Raw genomic sequence first — 17761 nt, 5'->3', positions numbered from 1 at the left:
CATTTCTGTTGGATACATAACATAATACATGAGGGTATTCCATAGCTCTGATGTCCGCAATTATAACTCTGCTCTGTATTTTGGGACCATCTCCTCAGGGTATAATGTATACTTCTGTGTTTTACCTCTCATGTCTCGGCCACCTTGCAGGGACTCTCCTGTGACAGGCCGCAACTTTCCTCTGGATCTAACAACTCTTCCAACAACTTCCGGCTGCTCCCTCACTGTAATGCAGGCAGGGACCTTTCTTCTTGAGTTATCCTAACTCACTCTTTATACACACTAACTCTGTCCCTCTCTCTCTGATGGACACCCGAAGATTTTTACTATCTAACTCTCACTTATCTAACTAACTCCTCTAAACTACACAGATGGTCACACTGACTAACTACATGGTTCACTTGTTTAACAGCCGACTTACTGACAAACTCTCTGCACACTGCACTGTTCTGGTCTGACTGAAAGCTCACTGACTGACAATCTTCTCACTATTGCTACGACATGACTCCTCTCCTACCTCTCTCTTTCTTCACTCCCCCGACCTGCATGATCAACTGCCTCGCTTCTGTCACTCCACTGGCTTGAAGCCAATCAGAGTTCAATGTGCTGGCCATCTGGCTAATTAATAATAGCTCTGTTGTAGGGCAAATTAAGTAGTGGTTAACCCCTACTGGTTATACGTGAACTGAATACCGCCATTTAAAAAGCACCTTTGTAGGACCCCTTTGGGCAACTACACATTCATTTAATTGTTAGATTCCCATTTGTTACCCTTAACATTACAATTGCTTGTTGTTACTATATTATAGCTACTACACTAGCAGAGTTCATTAGCAATCCATATTGATATAGATTATACTCTGATCACTCTCCAATGCAACAACCATTATTGCACATAAGCATTGCACAATCATGTCAGGTTCACTATTATTCATCTAGTTAATGCCTGTATATAATGCTTTCATCAAGTAAAAGTAATCAGTTGTCAGAAATTTACATATAATAATAAACTTTATTTGTATAGCGCCAACATATTCCGCAGCGCTTGCATAGACAGGGGGAATACAGAGAGACAAAAGTACAAAAATTACAGAACCACGGTTATATAGTAATCAGTTGATGGAAACAATAGGGGTGAGGGTCCTGCTCCACAGAGTTTACATACTACAGGTAATGGGGTGATACAGAAGGTAGAGGGGCTGGAGATGTGCATGGTATGGCGAGGTGGATAGTGAGGGATGCTATACACATAGACAATGGTCAGACATTTAGCTGTGTGACGACAGAATCGTTTTGACTGCAGGGGCAGTTTATGATGGCTAGCAGGGATTGCAGTCAATAGGTCAGGGAGAAATGTTATCAGGCGGAGTACAGAGGAGTTTGTTTAGTGTATGCGGTATGCCTCCCTGAAGAGGTGCGTTTTTAGAGCATGCCTGAAGTTCTGCGAGTCCTGGATTCTCCGGGTAGCCTTTGGTAGTGTGTTCCAGAGGACAGGTGCTGCTCTGGAGAAGTCTTGGAGGCGGGAATGAGAAGTTCGAATTAAAGGGGTGCGTAGTCTAGTTTCGTTAGCAGAGCGGAGAGCCTGGGCTGGGTGAAGGATTGAGATGAGGGAGGCAATATAGGGGGGCGCTGCGCTGTGGAGGGCTTTATGGATGAAGGCATGTGGATGTGACATATATACTGTAAATGAAAATTTACTTCACCCAGCATTTGATACAGCAGTCTTTATCTAAAGTGCACTGCAGTGAAATGTACTAAATTTATTAGGAGGTGCATGTATATTTTTTTGCGGTCTGTGCCAAAGAAAAGGAAATCAATGCCAGCTGTGAGTTGGCATTGATTAATACTATCAGTGTGCAATAGGTTTCTGGCTAGTTTTGTGGAATTTTACTGCGGCATGCTTCATCAGATTCTGTATATATAGAAATATTCTCCCCTAGAAGCATTGATTGCCCAATGGAGACCAAAAAGCAGTGAATAGATACCATGTGGCTCAATGCTGAGGAGCTACACAGCTTCAAAGCGCTGTCATATAGGGTTCATGATCATGAGACTTTTCTCTGAGTATTTGAAGACAATGCATCGAATACTGCAGTTTTTACTTACCCATACTCGTATCTGCTTTAACTTGAAAGCTGAGCAGAACAATGTTTAAAGTGTACCCGAGCTTTCCAAAATTTTACAAACACAGCCCAGGTCCTCCTGCTTTGCTGCTTTTTGCACCCACTTTGAGCTCTACTAATTAAGTATCTCATGAAGATTTCCCTATTTTCCTGCTGCCGTGCTGTTTGCAATCTACTTCTAGGTGTGAAATGTGTCCGAAGCCAGTCATTCTGCCAGTACTGTACTGGCTGAGACTTCCTCTCTCACACCTCCTATTGTGCCTTGCATAGACCTGCACTAATCAGCAGCAAGGAAGCATCTGAATGCCTGCCAGTCTGTTCCATGTAGTAACTAGCAGTGACTTAATATCCCTGTTACTAAAGAAGCCAAATGCCTAATGACAGGTAGTGGATTGCAAAGGTGCTGGAAGGGAGATCCCTAGTGGCAGCCACTTCAAACTTGATTTTCAGTGGTAAAACAAAAATTATAAATGCAAGTATATTACAAGATGGATGATGCACACCTAGTATGTTAGATGAGCAGAAGTTAGTGTTCATTGAAGGATTTTCAAAGCTGATTAAAGATCATAATTTACATGTGTGCTGCATTATTGCTAATTACTCCATGCAATGATATGTCTGTCTTCAAGTATTTGTAAAACGTGATTCTCCTTTCCTTAACTGTAGACTTGGTCCCAGATAAAGAAATCTCTGGAGGTGACCACCCTCTTTTAGAAGAGGGCTTAACATATTTTCAATTCCCTTGATCCTTGATACAAACATAATAAATCTGTCTTTTATTTTGGTACTTTAACAGAAAGCATAATACAATCTTCGAATGTTGTCCTACGTCACAGTACATGCGTACATATTCACGTCCCTGACCATCTGGCTACTAAATAAGTTTTGCCCCTGTCTACTATATGGGCATAGCCATGTTTTATACTCATCCAGGGTATCAGTCTAGGGGTTGTCTACCCCTGTCAGACTCATTGCTCTTTAGCCTCAGCAGCTCACTACCAGGTTCTCAGGCTCACTCAAGTACCTCTCAGGAACCGGTCTCAGGGAGTAACACAGTCATCAGTCTGCTAGGAGGCTTCATTTCCTTCAGACGCACCCACACAGGTACCTTTCTTTTCAAATTTGCCCTCTAGTGACAATCATTTCCGGCACTGCGTTATCAATATATAAATATATGATTGGGATGGTCTTTTATAGAAGTTTCGCTGCAGCTGTAGACTTTCTGTAGGAGAATTAGTGTAAGGCCGCCTGCAGACGGGCGGAAATTCCACGGTGGGATTCCCCGCAGAATTTCTGCCCCTGGATGCCTGCATAGGATTTCATTACAGCACGCAAACCTATGCAGACGGCCGTGGTTTGTCTGCGCCAAATCACGCGCAGCAAACAAACCGCGGCATGCTCTAATTCTGTGGGGGGCTCGCAGAGCCCCGCACAGAAACGTCACTCACTGGCCGCCGGCTCCGCTCTGCGCATGCGCCAGCTGCCTGGCAGCCGGCAAATGAAAGAGCCGGAGCTGTGGGAGCGGGTGAGTCTGCGGTGCTCTCTGCAGGCGCTCAAGTCGGGTCCCGCTGCGAGGATTCTCGCAGCCGCATCCGACCCGGTCGTCTGCAGGCGGCCTAAGTGTACAGAGAGAGTGCAGAGAGTTAACAGTCTTAAGAAATGATTAGCTGCAGAATGGAAGAATTTTTTTCTTTTTTTCAGGAGTTGTCTCATGAAGATAATACCTTTCCTAAATTGAAGTCAGCGCGGTGATCACCTGAACCACTTGTTCAGCAACTCTAGCTTTCTGTGATCAAAGGTTATCAATAGGGAAGCCAGCTCTGGCCATACATTTCCCTGTAATCGTCATTACCATGGAAATCTAGCATCCCATATTGCTTGTTACAGTGAATGGCTGACCATTTAAAGGGGCATTCCAGGACTTTGTTTACTGATAGGTCATCAATAGATGATTGGTGGTGACTCACCACTCGGATCTCCAGCGATCAGCTGATTTGGGGCCACTGTTACTTAGGTCAGCGCAGGAATCAGAATGTGCTGACCATAGCACAGCAGCCCAGGTTGGTTACTGCAGGTACAGCTCTCATTAAATTCAATGGGAGCTGTGCTTGCAATACCAATGCACGCCATTGCACTATGGTCAGCGCTTTTGGCTTCCTCTGCTGACTGCAATGACAGCGGCTCTGGGAATCAGCTGATCAGTGGGGATCCCAGCAATAAGTGCCTGACAATCATCAATAGAAGAAATAAAAAAGTCCCCGTTAATGCATGGATGTTAAAGCAGCTCTCCTTTCTCTCTCATGCTGGTGGACCTTACCCTAGAACTTATATATACCCATATTGGGGAAATCTTCATCTTTTTTAAAGAACATTTACAGATTGCATTTGCACTTCTACAAATTGTAGCCTGCCTTGTTGAATGCATTGTTCTCTATTGCACTGGAGGATTGGCATGTGTTTCAATGGGAAACCTCACATCACACTTGTTTGCACATCGCCATGTGATGTGTTTTCCTGTCCTATTTAAAATAATGGGCGATGCATTCCGAGGGAACGGTCAAAGATAGGACAAATTGCTCAGGTATATTCAAAAGAATGGGGTTCATATTCGTGCAAGATTTGTGTGTCTCGTAATGCACAACTCTTGCACGATTTTCCCGGCCGTGTGAAAGCAGCCTTAGTAACATTTTTTAAGCTACAGAAACAGTACACTAAAAGAAAGGGCAAATAGGATAATAAAACCAAATATGAACAGCAGACTGACTATTGACTCTACCCTGGGAAAATGTTGTAAAATAGCAAAACTGGGTTAAAAGACTGAAGCAGCAAGTTGTTAAGTTTGCGGTTTACAACAAGACATGCTGATATGAAAGCTTTAGAAATGAATATATACTTTGCAGTGTTCTGAAATCCTTCTCTCCCCAAGCAAAGGCACAAGGTAGAGAGGTGATGGCAACATTTATATTTTTTCCTTTTGTCCCATTTTTTATTTTGTTTATTTTTATATATATCTGTTGGCTGAAATTGGATTTTAAAATATATTTTCATGTTTCTGTTTGACTTCAGGCTGTTGGAGGAAAAGAAATGTGTATATAGCATCTTTTATAAATCAGTGTCAGGGCACGGGCTTACATTGCTTGGTGGATAGAGTAGTAGAAGAGGTTTCTGCTGCTTGCAAATGTAGTCAGAGTAACCTATTCCCAATCCATTTAAAAGAACACTCCGATAATTTTTGCTCATTTATTTTGTAACTAGTCACCCAATATATATACATACATATCTATCCTTTAGACTAAGTTCACCCGGGCCCGATATTGCACTCGGGAACGTGCGACGTCCCCTTGAATGCAAGTAATTTTGTGGCAAAAATGCCTTGCATTACTTCAGGGAAGTGGTGATCCTCCAGATCAGCAAGTGCTTCCAATTGTTTTAAATGGGAAACCTCGCATGTCATGCACTTTGCACGCTATGTAATAATTTTTCCGGCGCCAGTGAGGTGTTCCATAAGAATTTTCTTGGTCGTGTAAAAGCAGCCTTATGTATATACACTGAGGAGAAACTTACTTACGTATCTGTCTACATACTGAGGAGAATCTACCTCACATCTATCTATCTATCTATCTATCTATCTATCTATCTATCTATCTATCTATCTATCTATCTATCTAAATAAATGTGAAAGCCCTAACTGACTGACTCATTGACTGGCTCATCACTAATTCTCTAACTTCTTGGTGTCGTACAAACTTAAAATGTTATGGTATACTACCCTTGATACGCCAGCCCGGGTGCCCTAGATCTCACCCACAACCCCTGTCCCTGTCTACTTGCCTCCACTCCTGGCTAACCCCAGGCAGGCAACTGGGTGGCGATCCCTACTCTCACTAGGGACCGAAAAAGGGACGCTGGCATACCTGGATGGAAAGGGTAGAATACTGACAGAAAAGGCAGATGTAAATAACCAACACGAACAATACTAAGCAGAACTGAGGCAGATAGAAAAACCTGGCGGATAATAGCAAAGTATAGCAGACAAGATGACAGAAGCAGGAGACCAACTGAGGCAAACTAGCTAGCACACTGAGGGAAACCAATAACAGGCAGTGATTGCCAGTCTCTGCCCAACCTTTAAGCAAAAGCCTCAACCCAGGGGCAGAGAGAGGGAGACAACCAACTCTCAACAGAACATAATAAAAAGGGAGCTTGCGCGCCACCAGCACCAAGCCACCCATGCCGGCCAGGCACCCACGCCCCCGGCAGCCGAACAACAAGCCAGGGGGACGCGCCCTGACCACGGGATCCCGCACACCGTTGCCCCGGGCGGACCAGCAACCACCGCATGGTAACATAAAATTTGGTACGACCATTCCTTTATGTCCTAAATAGGAGAAGTAAAGTAAAGGAGTCACAGCTTAATTATTCAATTCTTTGCACACCTACTACCATCAGGTTGTGGAGGCGTACTAAGCAGGCCTTTTTGAGAAATTCATTGTCAAACCACAATAATTTGCAATTAAAATGCGAATTTTGGAAATTCGATATGTTAATAAGGAAAGTTAAGGAGTCGTAACTTAATTATCTACCACGCCTCTATATGTATATGCTGAGGAGAATCCAGCCTACGTCTCTGTTTGTATATTTAGGAGAATCTACTTCACAACTCTGTGTGTAAATACTGAGCAGAATCTACCCCATCTCTGATTATATACTGAGGAGAATCTACCTCACCTCTATGTGTATATACTGAGGAGAATCTACCTCACCTCTATGTGTATATACGGAGGAGAATCCAGCTCACGTCTGTTTATATATTCAGGAGAATCTACTTCACAACTCTATGTGTATATTCCAAGGAGAATAAAACTGACCTCTGTGTGCATATACTGAGAAGAATCTGCCTCACCTCTATGTGTATATACTGAGGAGACTATAACTGACCTCTGTATTTACTGAGAAGAATCTACCTCACATCTATGTGTATATACGGAGGAGAATCCAGCTCACGTCTCTGTTTATATATTCAGGAGAATCTACTTCACAACTCTGTGTATATTCTAAGGAGAATATAACTGACCTCTGTGTGCATATACTGAGAAGAATCTACCTCACCTCTATGTGTATATACTGAGGACAATCTACCTTACCTCTATGTGTATATACTGAGGAGAATCTACCTCACCTTTATGTGTATATACTGAGGAGAATATAACTGACCTCTATGTGTATATACTGAGAAGAATCTACCTCACCCCTCTGTGTATATACTGAGGAGAATCTACCTCACCTATGTGTATATACTGAGGAGAATCTACCTCACCTCTATGTGTATATACTGAGGAGACTATAACTGAAGTCTATGTGTATATACTGAGGAGAATCTACCTCACCTATGTGTATATACTGAGGAGACTATAACTGACCTCTGTGTGTACCAGTGTTTCTGATGGTGCAATGCGCCACACAACTCTGCTACATGTATGTGACACACACACAGCACTGCTACATGTACATCACACACAGCTCTGCTACATACATTGTTACTCACATACAACAGGGATAACAAGCAGCACAGCAGAGTCCTGCACACACTAATCACCCCTGGTCAATTGACCCCGGACTCCTTCAATACAGGTGACTGATCACATGACTGTGACATCTTCACAAGTCCTGTAAGTACATGGCTGCTGTAGGTGTTAGTTAGTATTCCATCCCCTACAAACCCCCGTGGCCTCAGTTGCTATGAAATTCTTATGAACAGCTAGATGCACAGCAGCCATGTCCTAGTGTTAGCTATCTCTCCTAGCTTTGTATCATCGTCAAATTAATCAGTTTCAAATTTTACTCGAATGTTTCTTTAACCAAATTTATTTCAATTTTGTTAGCACCACAGGAAGCAGTAAAAGAGCGAAAATGGATGTATTCTTAGAAACATAAATGTTTTGTTTCTGCGGATAAGCAAAAACCGCCAACAAGTTTGTGATGCCCAGTTATTACTTTAACCAAATGACCACCTTGTAATATTGCCCTTCCCTTGCAGTGATTAGTTGGTGGCAATTGCATCCTGCAAAATCACCTGTTTGCCAGTAATTTCCAGAGCTGTTGGCTGTTATACAATTTTATGTCTTGCCTTCCACTATGATGGTTGCTTTGCTGCTTACAACTTATGTCTGTATAGAGAAATATTAACATTGTCATGCTAATGCAGAAACTTTACCAGGACTCACAAGTGATGTTATGTATCATTGGAACCCTACTATAAAACTACTTAAAACCATGTCATGTGCCAAATCATTCTCTATGTAATATTTAGAGATTCTTAAGATTCGTAGGCCCACATATGAAAAATCAGTCTTCAGTTGCTGTAGGGGTTAGCAAACCTTACTATAGTAAAATACACATCTGGGACATATTTGTATAAACTAGGCCACAAAAAGTGAAGGTGTTACCCATAGAATACAGATTCCAAATTTATTTTTTTTCTAGATATGGCTCTTGAACTAGTCTTTCTAAGGCCTCCTTCCCACGAGCGTGACGGGCTCCGCAGCGTAATATTCCGCTGTGAAGCCCGTCACGGCGCCCCCCAGAGCCCCTATACTTACCTGCGGGAGATAGCGTGAAATCGCTTCCCCGCCCACCGCCGCGCGTCACCGCCCGTCACCGCCCACCACCGCCGCGTCACCGAGCGTGTCACGTGACGCGGCCGGCCGCGTCATTTGGCGTCATATGACGCGCGGCGGTGGGCGGGAAAGCGTTTTTTCACGCTATCTCCCGCTGGTTACAGCGGGAGATAGCGTGAACGGACGGCTTCCATTGACTGCAATGGAAGCCGTCAGTGCGTACAGCCCGTCCTCACCCGCAGAAAATAGAGCATGCTGCGGGTGAGGACGGGAGAAATCGCGGTGCGTAATTCCGCGGTGGAATTACGCATCGTGAGCATTGTGCTATTAGGTTCAATAGAACCTAATAGCAGCGGGCAACGCAGCGGATTTTCGCCGCGAATTACGCGGCGGAAATCCGTTCGTGGGAAGGAGGCCTAAGGCTGCCTGTCCATGGGCGATGATCATAGCGATTCTCCACTTGCGGGATTTAAATCACGGCATGTTGCGATTGACGCGATTCTCTGCGGTGAGCCTATTTATCAGATAGGCTCACCTCAGAGCCCTGTCAGTGCTCTCCCTTCCTCCCCCGTGGCGGAATATTGCTGGCGATATTCCGCTTCAGCTGTGGACAGGGGGCCTAAGTCAAGCAGACCTTACTCAAATAAATTACTTTGTGTCCCCAGGGCTATGATCATACACTGTGTTGCACCTTTTAAGAGCACAGCAGGAAGACAGTGCAAAAACTGTCCAAAGAATTGTTATCCCCTGAGGATACTTGCAGGACAATTTGAGAACCTTAGACAATGAGCAAAATCTTCTACAGTTGTGCCACCTTAATACTTGTTTCTACTTTTATAAAAGCAGTTCAGTGGTCATATTCTACACTTGTTGATGTCTACCTCCTATTATTCTGTAGATTCTAATATTTTTCCTGCTACCATAATTAATGAAAAAGTCTTATTTCCATTGGAATTAAACTTTTAATATAATTTAATTTCCAAGGCTTGTTGAGAAAAAAGATCTTAAAAGTGCAAACTTTGGACTATACTGTTAAATTTATGTTTGTGCAAATAAAAACACATGAAATTAATTAATATGAACCTGATTAAATTCCTGCCTGCACAAGTTAATCTAGCGCTACCTATGAATAGATAGAATTTGTTAATTAGTACTGAAACTCCTTACAGAGCTGATATACCCTTCACATTTACTATGCTTCTCATATCACCCTAAGCCATAAGATGCATGCACTCACTAAACAAATAAAATGATCAGACTAATAGCAATTACCAAAGGGATTGCAACATGGGAAAGAGATATCCCTGAGGAAATCACAAGTGGTGTGATGGACTGGGACATTTTAGCATAATATAACATGTTTGTACAGATGCTGTTATTTATCTGGGAATTGAAATACAGCTTACCACGTCAGATCCTCTCTAGAGAAAACCACTTCATATAGGTCATATCAGATATGTACTTGATAGATGTAAGCTTATTAGAGCATCTGTTTTGGGCTAAAATACTGTAATCTCTTAAGTGAATTGCAAGGCAACAGTGCTATCTGCTAAGTCACATTCATTGAACAAGCTTCTACTCTTTTTGCTCCCTCTTCCTGATTTTAGTTAAAAATCAGGTGGGGTTGACTCAACACAATTTGGCAAAAATTGGCCTAATTTTATCACCTGCCTGATCACAAGGAGAAGCACTGCTTAGCATCTCTTAAGAGATCAGAAAAAATACTGTAACTTCAGAAGCAGCTTGGCATCACACTAGGGATTCCTCCACATTGGGGGCAAGAAAGCAAGATGGAACAGATAGAACAATTATTGAGGTAATTAATAGCAATAGTAGCAAAAAGATGGGTATATTAAGATATGGAAAATAAATGATTCATGCAATTAAATATTTACATAAAACATATAACTGAAAATATTGACGTATACAAATTGGGAGCTGGGTCAAATGGTGATAAAAATGTATATAAGGTGCATTTTAATAGAATACTACAATCATATTTCAAAAAAAATACAAAGATATATCATTATTAATACAAAACGAAAGTATGAACACGGAGGACCTCTGAATTGGGTTAGATTAACAAGGTGTATACATATAAGACATTATTATAATTAAGAATACGGATAAAAATATATAAAATATGGAAAATATTAGAAAAAATATAAAACCTGAGGTTTAAAAAGACAATAAAAACGAGTATCCTCTGCCAGGTCCTCACTGTACTCCACAGCCTGGAAATTCTCCTTGAGGGATCTTCTTTAGTGGAGTGAGATGCATTCCAGAGGTCACTATTAGAGGTCACTATTGTGGTAGTTGTGGAAAGCGCAGCCCGATGTAAAAAAGCGGCAAATCGTTTGTGATTTTCCGATTGCGTCTCAAAATTGCGGCATGCCGCGATTTGCCGCAATTCTTTGCAACGAATCTGTTATTACAGATAAATTGCGATGACAAAGTGCTCCCAGTGGAGGCTCCTACGGCAGAAATCCGTGGCGGTATATTGCACCGCCTGTGGATAGGCAGCTTAAGGCCTCGGTCAGACGGGCGTTTTTTGCCGCGATTTGCGGATCGCATGACGGATGCGCATCCGCAAATTGCGTGACCGGGGGCGAAAAATCGCCTGAAAAATCTGCAGCTGGCAGCGTTTTTGGTGAAAAGGCCCTGATCAAAGGAGCGCTATCCAACCCATTGCAATTCAATGGAACCGGCAATACAGCCGGCTCCATTGAAAGCAATGGGCTGGCAGTGAGCACGAGATGAATTTTCGGGAAGGGCTTAAAAATATAAGCCCTTCCCTGAAAATCATCCAAAAATGTGTAAAAATAAAAAAATATATATACTCACCTTGTCAAAAATGTGTAAAAATAAAAAAAATATATACTCACCTTGTCCCTGCAGCCGGAGTTCAGCCGCGGCCGGCCGGCAGTTCTCCTGAACTGCTCTGTGTAGTATTCAGCAGGCGGGGATTTTAAATCCCCGCCTGCTGAATAGGCTGCCTCTGATTGGTCACAGCCCTCACCAATCAGAGGCAGCTCTCACTCACCCATTCGTGAATTCATGAATGGGTGAGTGAGTGCTGCCTCTGATTGGCTCAGTGCAAGGACCAATCAGGGGCAGCTCTCAGCTATTGAATGACAGCTGAGAGCTGCCCCTGATTGGTCCCTGCGCTCAGCCAATCAGAGGCAGCACTCACTCACCCATTCATGAGTTCATGAATGGGTGAGTGAGAGCTGCCTCTGATTGGTGAGGGCTGTGACCAATCAGAGGCAGCCCATTCAGCAGGCGGGGATTTTAAATCCCCGCCTGCTGAATACTACACAGAGCAGTTCAGGAAATCTGCCGGCCACGGCTGAACTCCGGCTGCAGGGACAAGGTGAGCATATATTTTTTTTATTTTTACACATTTTTGGATGATTTTCAGGGAAGGGCTTATATTTTTAAGCCCTTCCCGAAAATTTATCCCGCGCTCGCCCGCAGCCCATTGCTTTCAATGGAGCCGGCTGTATTGCCGGCTCCATTGAATTCAATGGGTGAACATCATTCTTCTCTGCCACAGCTGTTACAGCTGTGGCAGAGGAGAATGATTTCTGTAGTATATGTTCTCAATGGGGTCGGCGCTGCTGCCGCCGGCCCCATTGAGCGCATATATAGAACACAAGGAATCGCAGATCGCAGATAGGCGCGATCTGCGATTTCTCGTGTCCTATAATTTATTGGACATCCGCATAAAAAGCGGCCATGTGACCAATCCCATTGCGAAGCAATGGTTCTATTTATGCACAGATCGCATGCGCATATCGCGCGATAAAACGCCTGTCTGCCTGAGGCCTTAGAAAGTGTCTGATCGCCTGGATGCCCTTGTCATGTGGAATGTTGGTATACAGTGATTTGACATCCAGGGTCACCCATAAGTATGAGTTTTTCATATTACTTCATCAATCAGGGATAAGAAATCCCCATTGTCCTTCAAGTACACAGTATGTGACAAATCTCTAAAGTTGGTTGTCAATGTACTCTATAGGATTACTGTAATTCATCCTACCCCACGCTATAATTGGATGATCTGGATGGGTTGGAGAGACATTTACGGATCTCTGCTAAGAAATAAAAATATGGAATTTCAGGTTTCTTAGGCAAATAAACTCTTTTTTTTATCCTTGGTAAAACAGTTTTCGATAGAGGCTTCCTCCACAAATTCAAATAGGGCCACTATTATCTCTATTGTAGGATTATTTTTAGAGTTCTATAGTACTCTGAATATCCTAATATTCTCAAATCTTCTGTGTCATAAAAACCTCTATATGTTATAAGCACCCCCCCTCCCCCCTTTTCAGTGCTTTTGATAACAATTTCAGATTTTTTTGGATAATTTCCTAACAAAATTACTTTGTGCACGATTAAGGTTTTGATTAAACTGCAGGTTCTGCCTGGACGTATTTTTAAAATCATATAAAAGTCTGCTATAAAAAGTTTCAATGAAAGGAACTCTGTTTTCAATTGGGTAAAAATGGCTAGGTGGTTTCAGACCAGTAGCATTTCTTACTTCCATCAGTATTTCTGTCTATATACAGGAATGTGGATTCATAGCTAAGGTCATTAGTTAGAATGGGGATGTGGTTATGACCTATAGAGTGACTGAATGAAAGTCCCTTACTCAATATTTCAATTTCCAGTTTGTTTAATTAATGTTTGAATATGTTGAAAACTTATTGAGTTTGAGTTTCACTGCATCCTTATTCCTAATTAGAATTTCTTTATTGAATTGATTTGTTTGACCCTTTTGTGTTGAACCGTTTCTCTGCCTACTTCCCACTTCTCTGCTTGCACTTATTTTTGGAACCGCTTGCTAGGTGTGGATAAAATTGTGTGATTCTTGTTGGATTCATGGTTGGTGTATTGCGTGTTGGGTAGTGGTGGGCCTCTGTTTAAAAAAGGAGGAGGAGGGAGAAGGTGAAGTCAATTCTGCGGATGATGTTGTAGTAGTAACTGGACCTGTTGGGATTAGAGAGGGACAGATGGGGTGGGATGTTATGGTGAGATGTTGGCTTAAGGTTAATGTCTGCATTTGGTATGAGTTTGCAATGGGGAATTGTGGCTATGTTCTCAGTGGATATGGTGATGTTTCAACATGGTACCGATGGGATTCTGGAAGTTAAAGAATCATATGAGAACCACACCTTTTGGTGTGCTTTTAAATGGAATGGTGTTCTTGTTTTCTTGATGGGAGCAGTTCCAAAATGTACTATTGGTGTAGATTTTTGTATTCCCCCCCCCCCCCCACACACACACACACCAAGATATGGTAGGGCAGTTACTAATAAGGGCCAGGATCATGGAGAATGGGGAAAATTTCTAGAAGTTTTTTTTTTTATTCCCATGGAAATACTTGCTGGCTGTTAAAATCACAGAGGTCTCTTGAGTTTTTTTTCTAAAAAGGATATCCAATTCTAATGAATCGGTATAGTTAAAGGACATTAAAATACAATCAGTTTCATCCTTTTTGACCAAGCAAGCAAGCTTATCCAAATACATTCTTGCAAATGATCTACATTTATCTATTATGTTTTCAAGCATTAAGTTAGAAAATGTATTTTCCATTAGATTCCACTTGCCTGTGAAGGATAAGGGTCCTTTTTAGACAAGCCGGTTCTCGTTTAAATGAGCAAACAAGCAACTGACGTCACCTCTAACTTGTTGACACTCATGCAGTCTGTTAAGAAAGGGAAATACATCATTGACTTGTTTCAACGAGAAGCTTTCAAAATTATTCATTTCCTATATAAGTCAATACAGGGTCACTGAACAATTGCTGTTTAAACTGGATGATAAGCAAATGAGCCAGCAATGATTTTTATGCCTGCAGAAACTGAATGACGAAAAAGAAGTGGATGATTTTCCTTTGTCATTCAGTTACCGGCTCATATTTAGCGATTATCATTCCCTTTTGCTCGTTTGAACGATTTTTTGAGCAATAATCATTCCATCTAAACACAGTATAAGTCTTTTGGAATGGTAGATCTTACAGATACCCTGGTGTGTAATATTGAGATGGGTTTTATAAAAAAAAATTATACTCATCCCTCCACTGCCTCAAATGTATCAGAACTGGGGTGAACTTGAGAATCCCCTTACTTTTAAGTGAAGATACTGTTTGAAGCCTAGCCATTTATGACAAAAAAGCACTTACACAAAAATATCCTATTAAGCCATTGTCTTGCGTCATTTACTTACATTGTATCATCTTATAATTACACAGACGTCAATCTTTTAGATATGTGTTTGATGCTATGTCCATATTATACACCATTACTTTATAGTCCACTCTGACAAGTCTGTGCACAGTGTATATGCAGACTTCAAAAAAATGCATACAGCTAAGTCATTGTGGCTATCCTGAGTGAATGCATTGATAAATTGAAAATGATTCGCCCATAATTGCCATTTACCGATTTTGTCTGCTTGTCATTGTCAATAACTGTACGGAGAAACATTATATAATTCTGTTTTTCATTTCTCTCTCAGATAAAGATCCTGAACAACATTGAGGCAACTTCCTAAGGAAAAGCGGACATTCTATGGGGAGCTATGACAGCGGTGGGGGTAGAGCTATAGGTTATGCCATCTGTACATATCTATAATGTATGTCTCTTAGCATCTGCTAGTATTACATTATTTATACTGTTGAATATTTATACCAAATACCCAATGTACCCATTGACAGGGATGGCCATTTAGTAAGCATGTATTTTGTAGTACTGCTGTTTATTAAAGTGTTAGAGGCTCTTTACAGAATTTCAACCTCAAACTTAAAATGGTCTTATAACAGTAAATGGGAAGTTGGGGCTATAACCAAAGTTTGTTATTTTGAGTTCTTTATACTTGCTGCCATTTTTAATAACAAATTGGCAATTTTTGATATGTTCTCCAGATCTGCACCATAGTAACGGTCATTTTTGCAGAAATTTCCCAACAACTGGCAACTACAGTTAAAAGAAAAAGTTAGTGAAGACTTTTGAATTTGCTTGATTTCTGCATCACTTGCTAATGAAATGTGGTCTGATTTCTACAGTAAGTCACAATTATAGGAACAATTTAACTAATAATACATGAGTAGCTGTACCATTCTTGTCTGTTATTAAGCACATTGAGTACAAATTCAAAGTGTGGTGAGAAAAATAAGGGATCTCTTAGATGTAATAACTAGAGATGAGCGAACGTACTCGTCCGAGCTTGATACTCGTTCGAGTATTAGCGTGTTCGAGATGCTCGTTACTATAGGCGAGCACCACGCGATGTTCGAGTTACTTTCACTGTCATCTCTGAGACGTTAGCGCGCTTTTCTGGCCAATAGAAAGACAGGGAAGGCATTACAACTTCCCCCTGCGACGTTCAAGCCCTATACCACCCCCTTGCAGTGAGTGGCTGGCGAGATCAGGTGTCACCCGAGTATATAAATCGGCCCCTCCCGCGGCTCGCCACAGATGCATTCTGACATAGTTCAGGGAAAGTGCTGTCTTGCTGGAGTTGCTATAGGGAGAGTGTTAGGAGTTATTTTAGGCTTTAAGAACCCAAACGGCCCTTCTTAGGGCCACATCTGACCGTGTGCAGTACTGTTGAGGCTGCTTTTTGCAGTGTTGCACATTTTTTTTTTTTTTTGTATATCGGCCGTGCAGAGCATTGCGTCCTCTGTCTGCAGTAATTTTACATAGTATAGGGCCAGTAGTGCTGAGGCAGGGACAGTGAAAAAGGTGAAAGACGTATACTGTCTATATAGGCAGTGGGCTTTTCCAAAAAAATTTGGGAAAAAACATTCTATTTGGGCTGCCTGTGACCGTCCTGAGTGTACTGCGTCTCTGCTGGGGGTAGTAGTCCTAATTAATACGCAGCCAGCTAAGTGTTACAGCAGGCTTGCACAAAATTCTTTCCTGGCTCTGCGTTGGCCATTACATCACCGCTGTCATCCTGTCCAGAGGGAAACAGTCTGCAGTAATTTTACATAGTCCAGTGCCAGTAGTGCTGAGGCAGGGACAGTGAAAAAGGTGAAAGACATATACTGTCTATATAGGCAGTGGGCTTTTCCAAAAAAATTTGGGAAAAAACATTCTATTTGGGCTGCCTGTGACCGTCCTGAGTGTACTGCATCTCTGCTGGGGGTAGTAGTCCTAATTAATATGCAGCCAGCTAAGTGTTACAGCAGGCTTGCGCAAAATTCTTTCCTGGCTCTGCGTTGGCCGTTACATCACCGCTGTCATCCTGTCCAGAGGAAAACAGTCTGCAGTAATTTTACATAGTCCAGGGCCAGTAGTGCTGAGGCAGGGACAGTGAAAAAGGTGAAAGACATATACTGTCTATATCGGCAGTGGGCTTTTCCAAAAAAATTTGGGACAAAAAAATATATTTTGGCTGCCGTCCTGACTGTACTGCGTCTCTGCTGGGGGTAGTAGTCCTAATTAATACGCAGCCAGCTAAGTGTTACAGCAGGCTTGCCCAAAATTCTTTCCTGGCTCTGCTGTGCGTTCGGTAAGCGAAGTCAGCCTCCAACCACAGGCCAATAAGCGGCACATTTAATTACAGCGTTCTGTTTCTGCACTACTGGTAATACACCATGCTGAGGGGTAGGGGTAGGCCTAGAGGACGTGGACGCGGGCGAGGATGCGGGATTAGGAGAGAGGCATGTTTCTGGCGTCCCCAGATTAATCTCACAATTAATGGGTCCACGCGGTAGACCTTTATTAGAAAATGAGCAGTGTGAGCAGGTCCTGTCATGGATGGCAGAAAGTGCATCCAGCAATCTATCGACCACCCAGAGTTCTGCGCTGTCCACTGCTGCAACTCTGAATCCTCTGGCTGCTGCTCCTCCTTCCTCCCAGCCTCCTCTCTCCATTACATTGACACATTCTGAGGAGCAGGCAGACTCCCAGGAACTGTTCTCGGGCCCCTGCCCAGAATGGGCAGCAATGGTTCCGAATCCTCTCCCACCGGAGGAGTTTGTCGTGACCGATGCCCAACCTTTGGAAAGTT

The 17761-nt window shown here is 42.4% G+C and overlaps 1 protein-coding gene across 1 annotated transcript in view; it reads left to right on the top strand.

Moving 5' to 3' along the window:
• THEMIS (thymocyte selection associated) overlaps positions 1 to 15801 on the top strand; it is a 55843-nt gene extending 40042 nt beyond the window's left edge. Inside the window, exon 6 of the mRNA XM_066590837.1 lies at positions 15263 to 15801. Within this exon, the coding sequence (XP_066446934.1) occupies positions 15263 to 15285 (23 nt within the window). The 3' untranslated portion in view covers positions 15286 to 15801. The remainder of the gene's footprint in view (positions 1 to 15262) is intronic.
• Positions 15802 to 17761: the final 1960 nt, after the last annotated feature.

Source organism: Eleutherodactylus coqui, chromosome 1 (genome assembly GCF_035609145.1).
Source record: "Eleutherodactylus coqui strain aEleCoq1 chromosome 1, aEleCoq1.hap1, whole genome shotgun sequence".
NCBI classification, from domain to species: domain Eukaryota; kingdom Metazoa; phylum Chordata; class Amphibia; order Anura; family Eleutherodactylidae; genus Eleutherodactylus; species Eleutherodactylus coqui.
The sequence above is the reverse complement of the archived record's forward strand: the minus strand, read 5'-3'. Positions and strand labels throughout refer to the sequence as shown.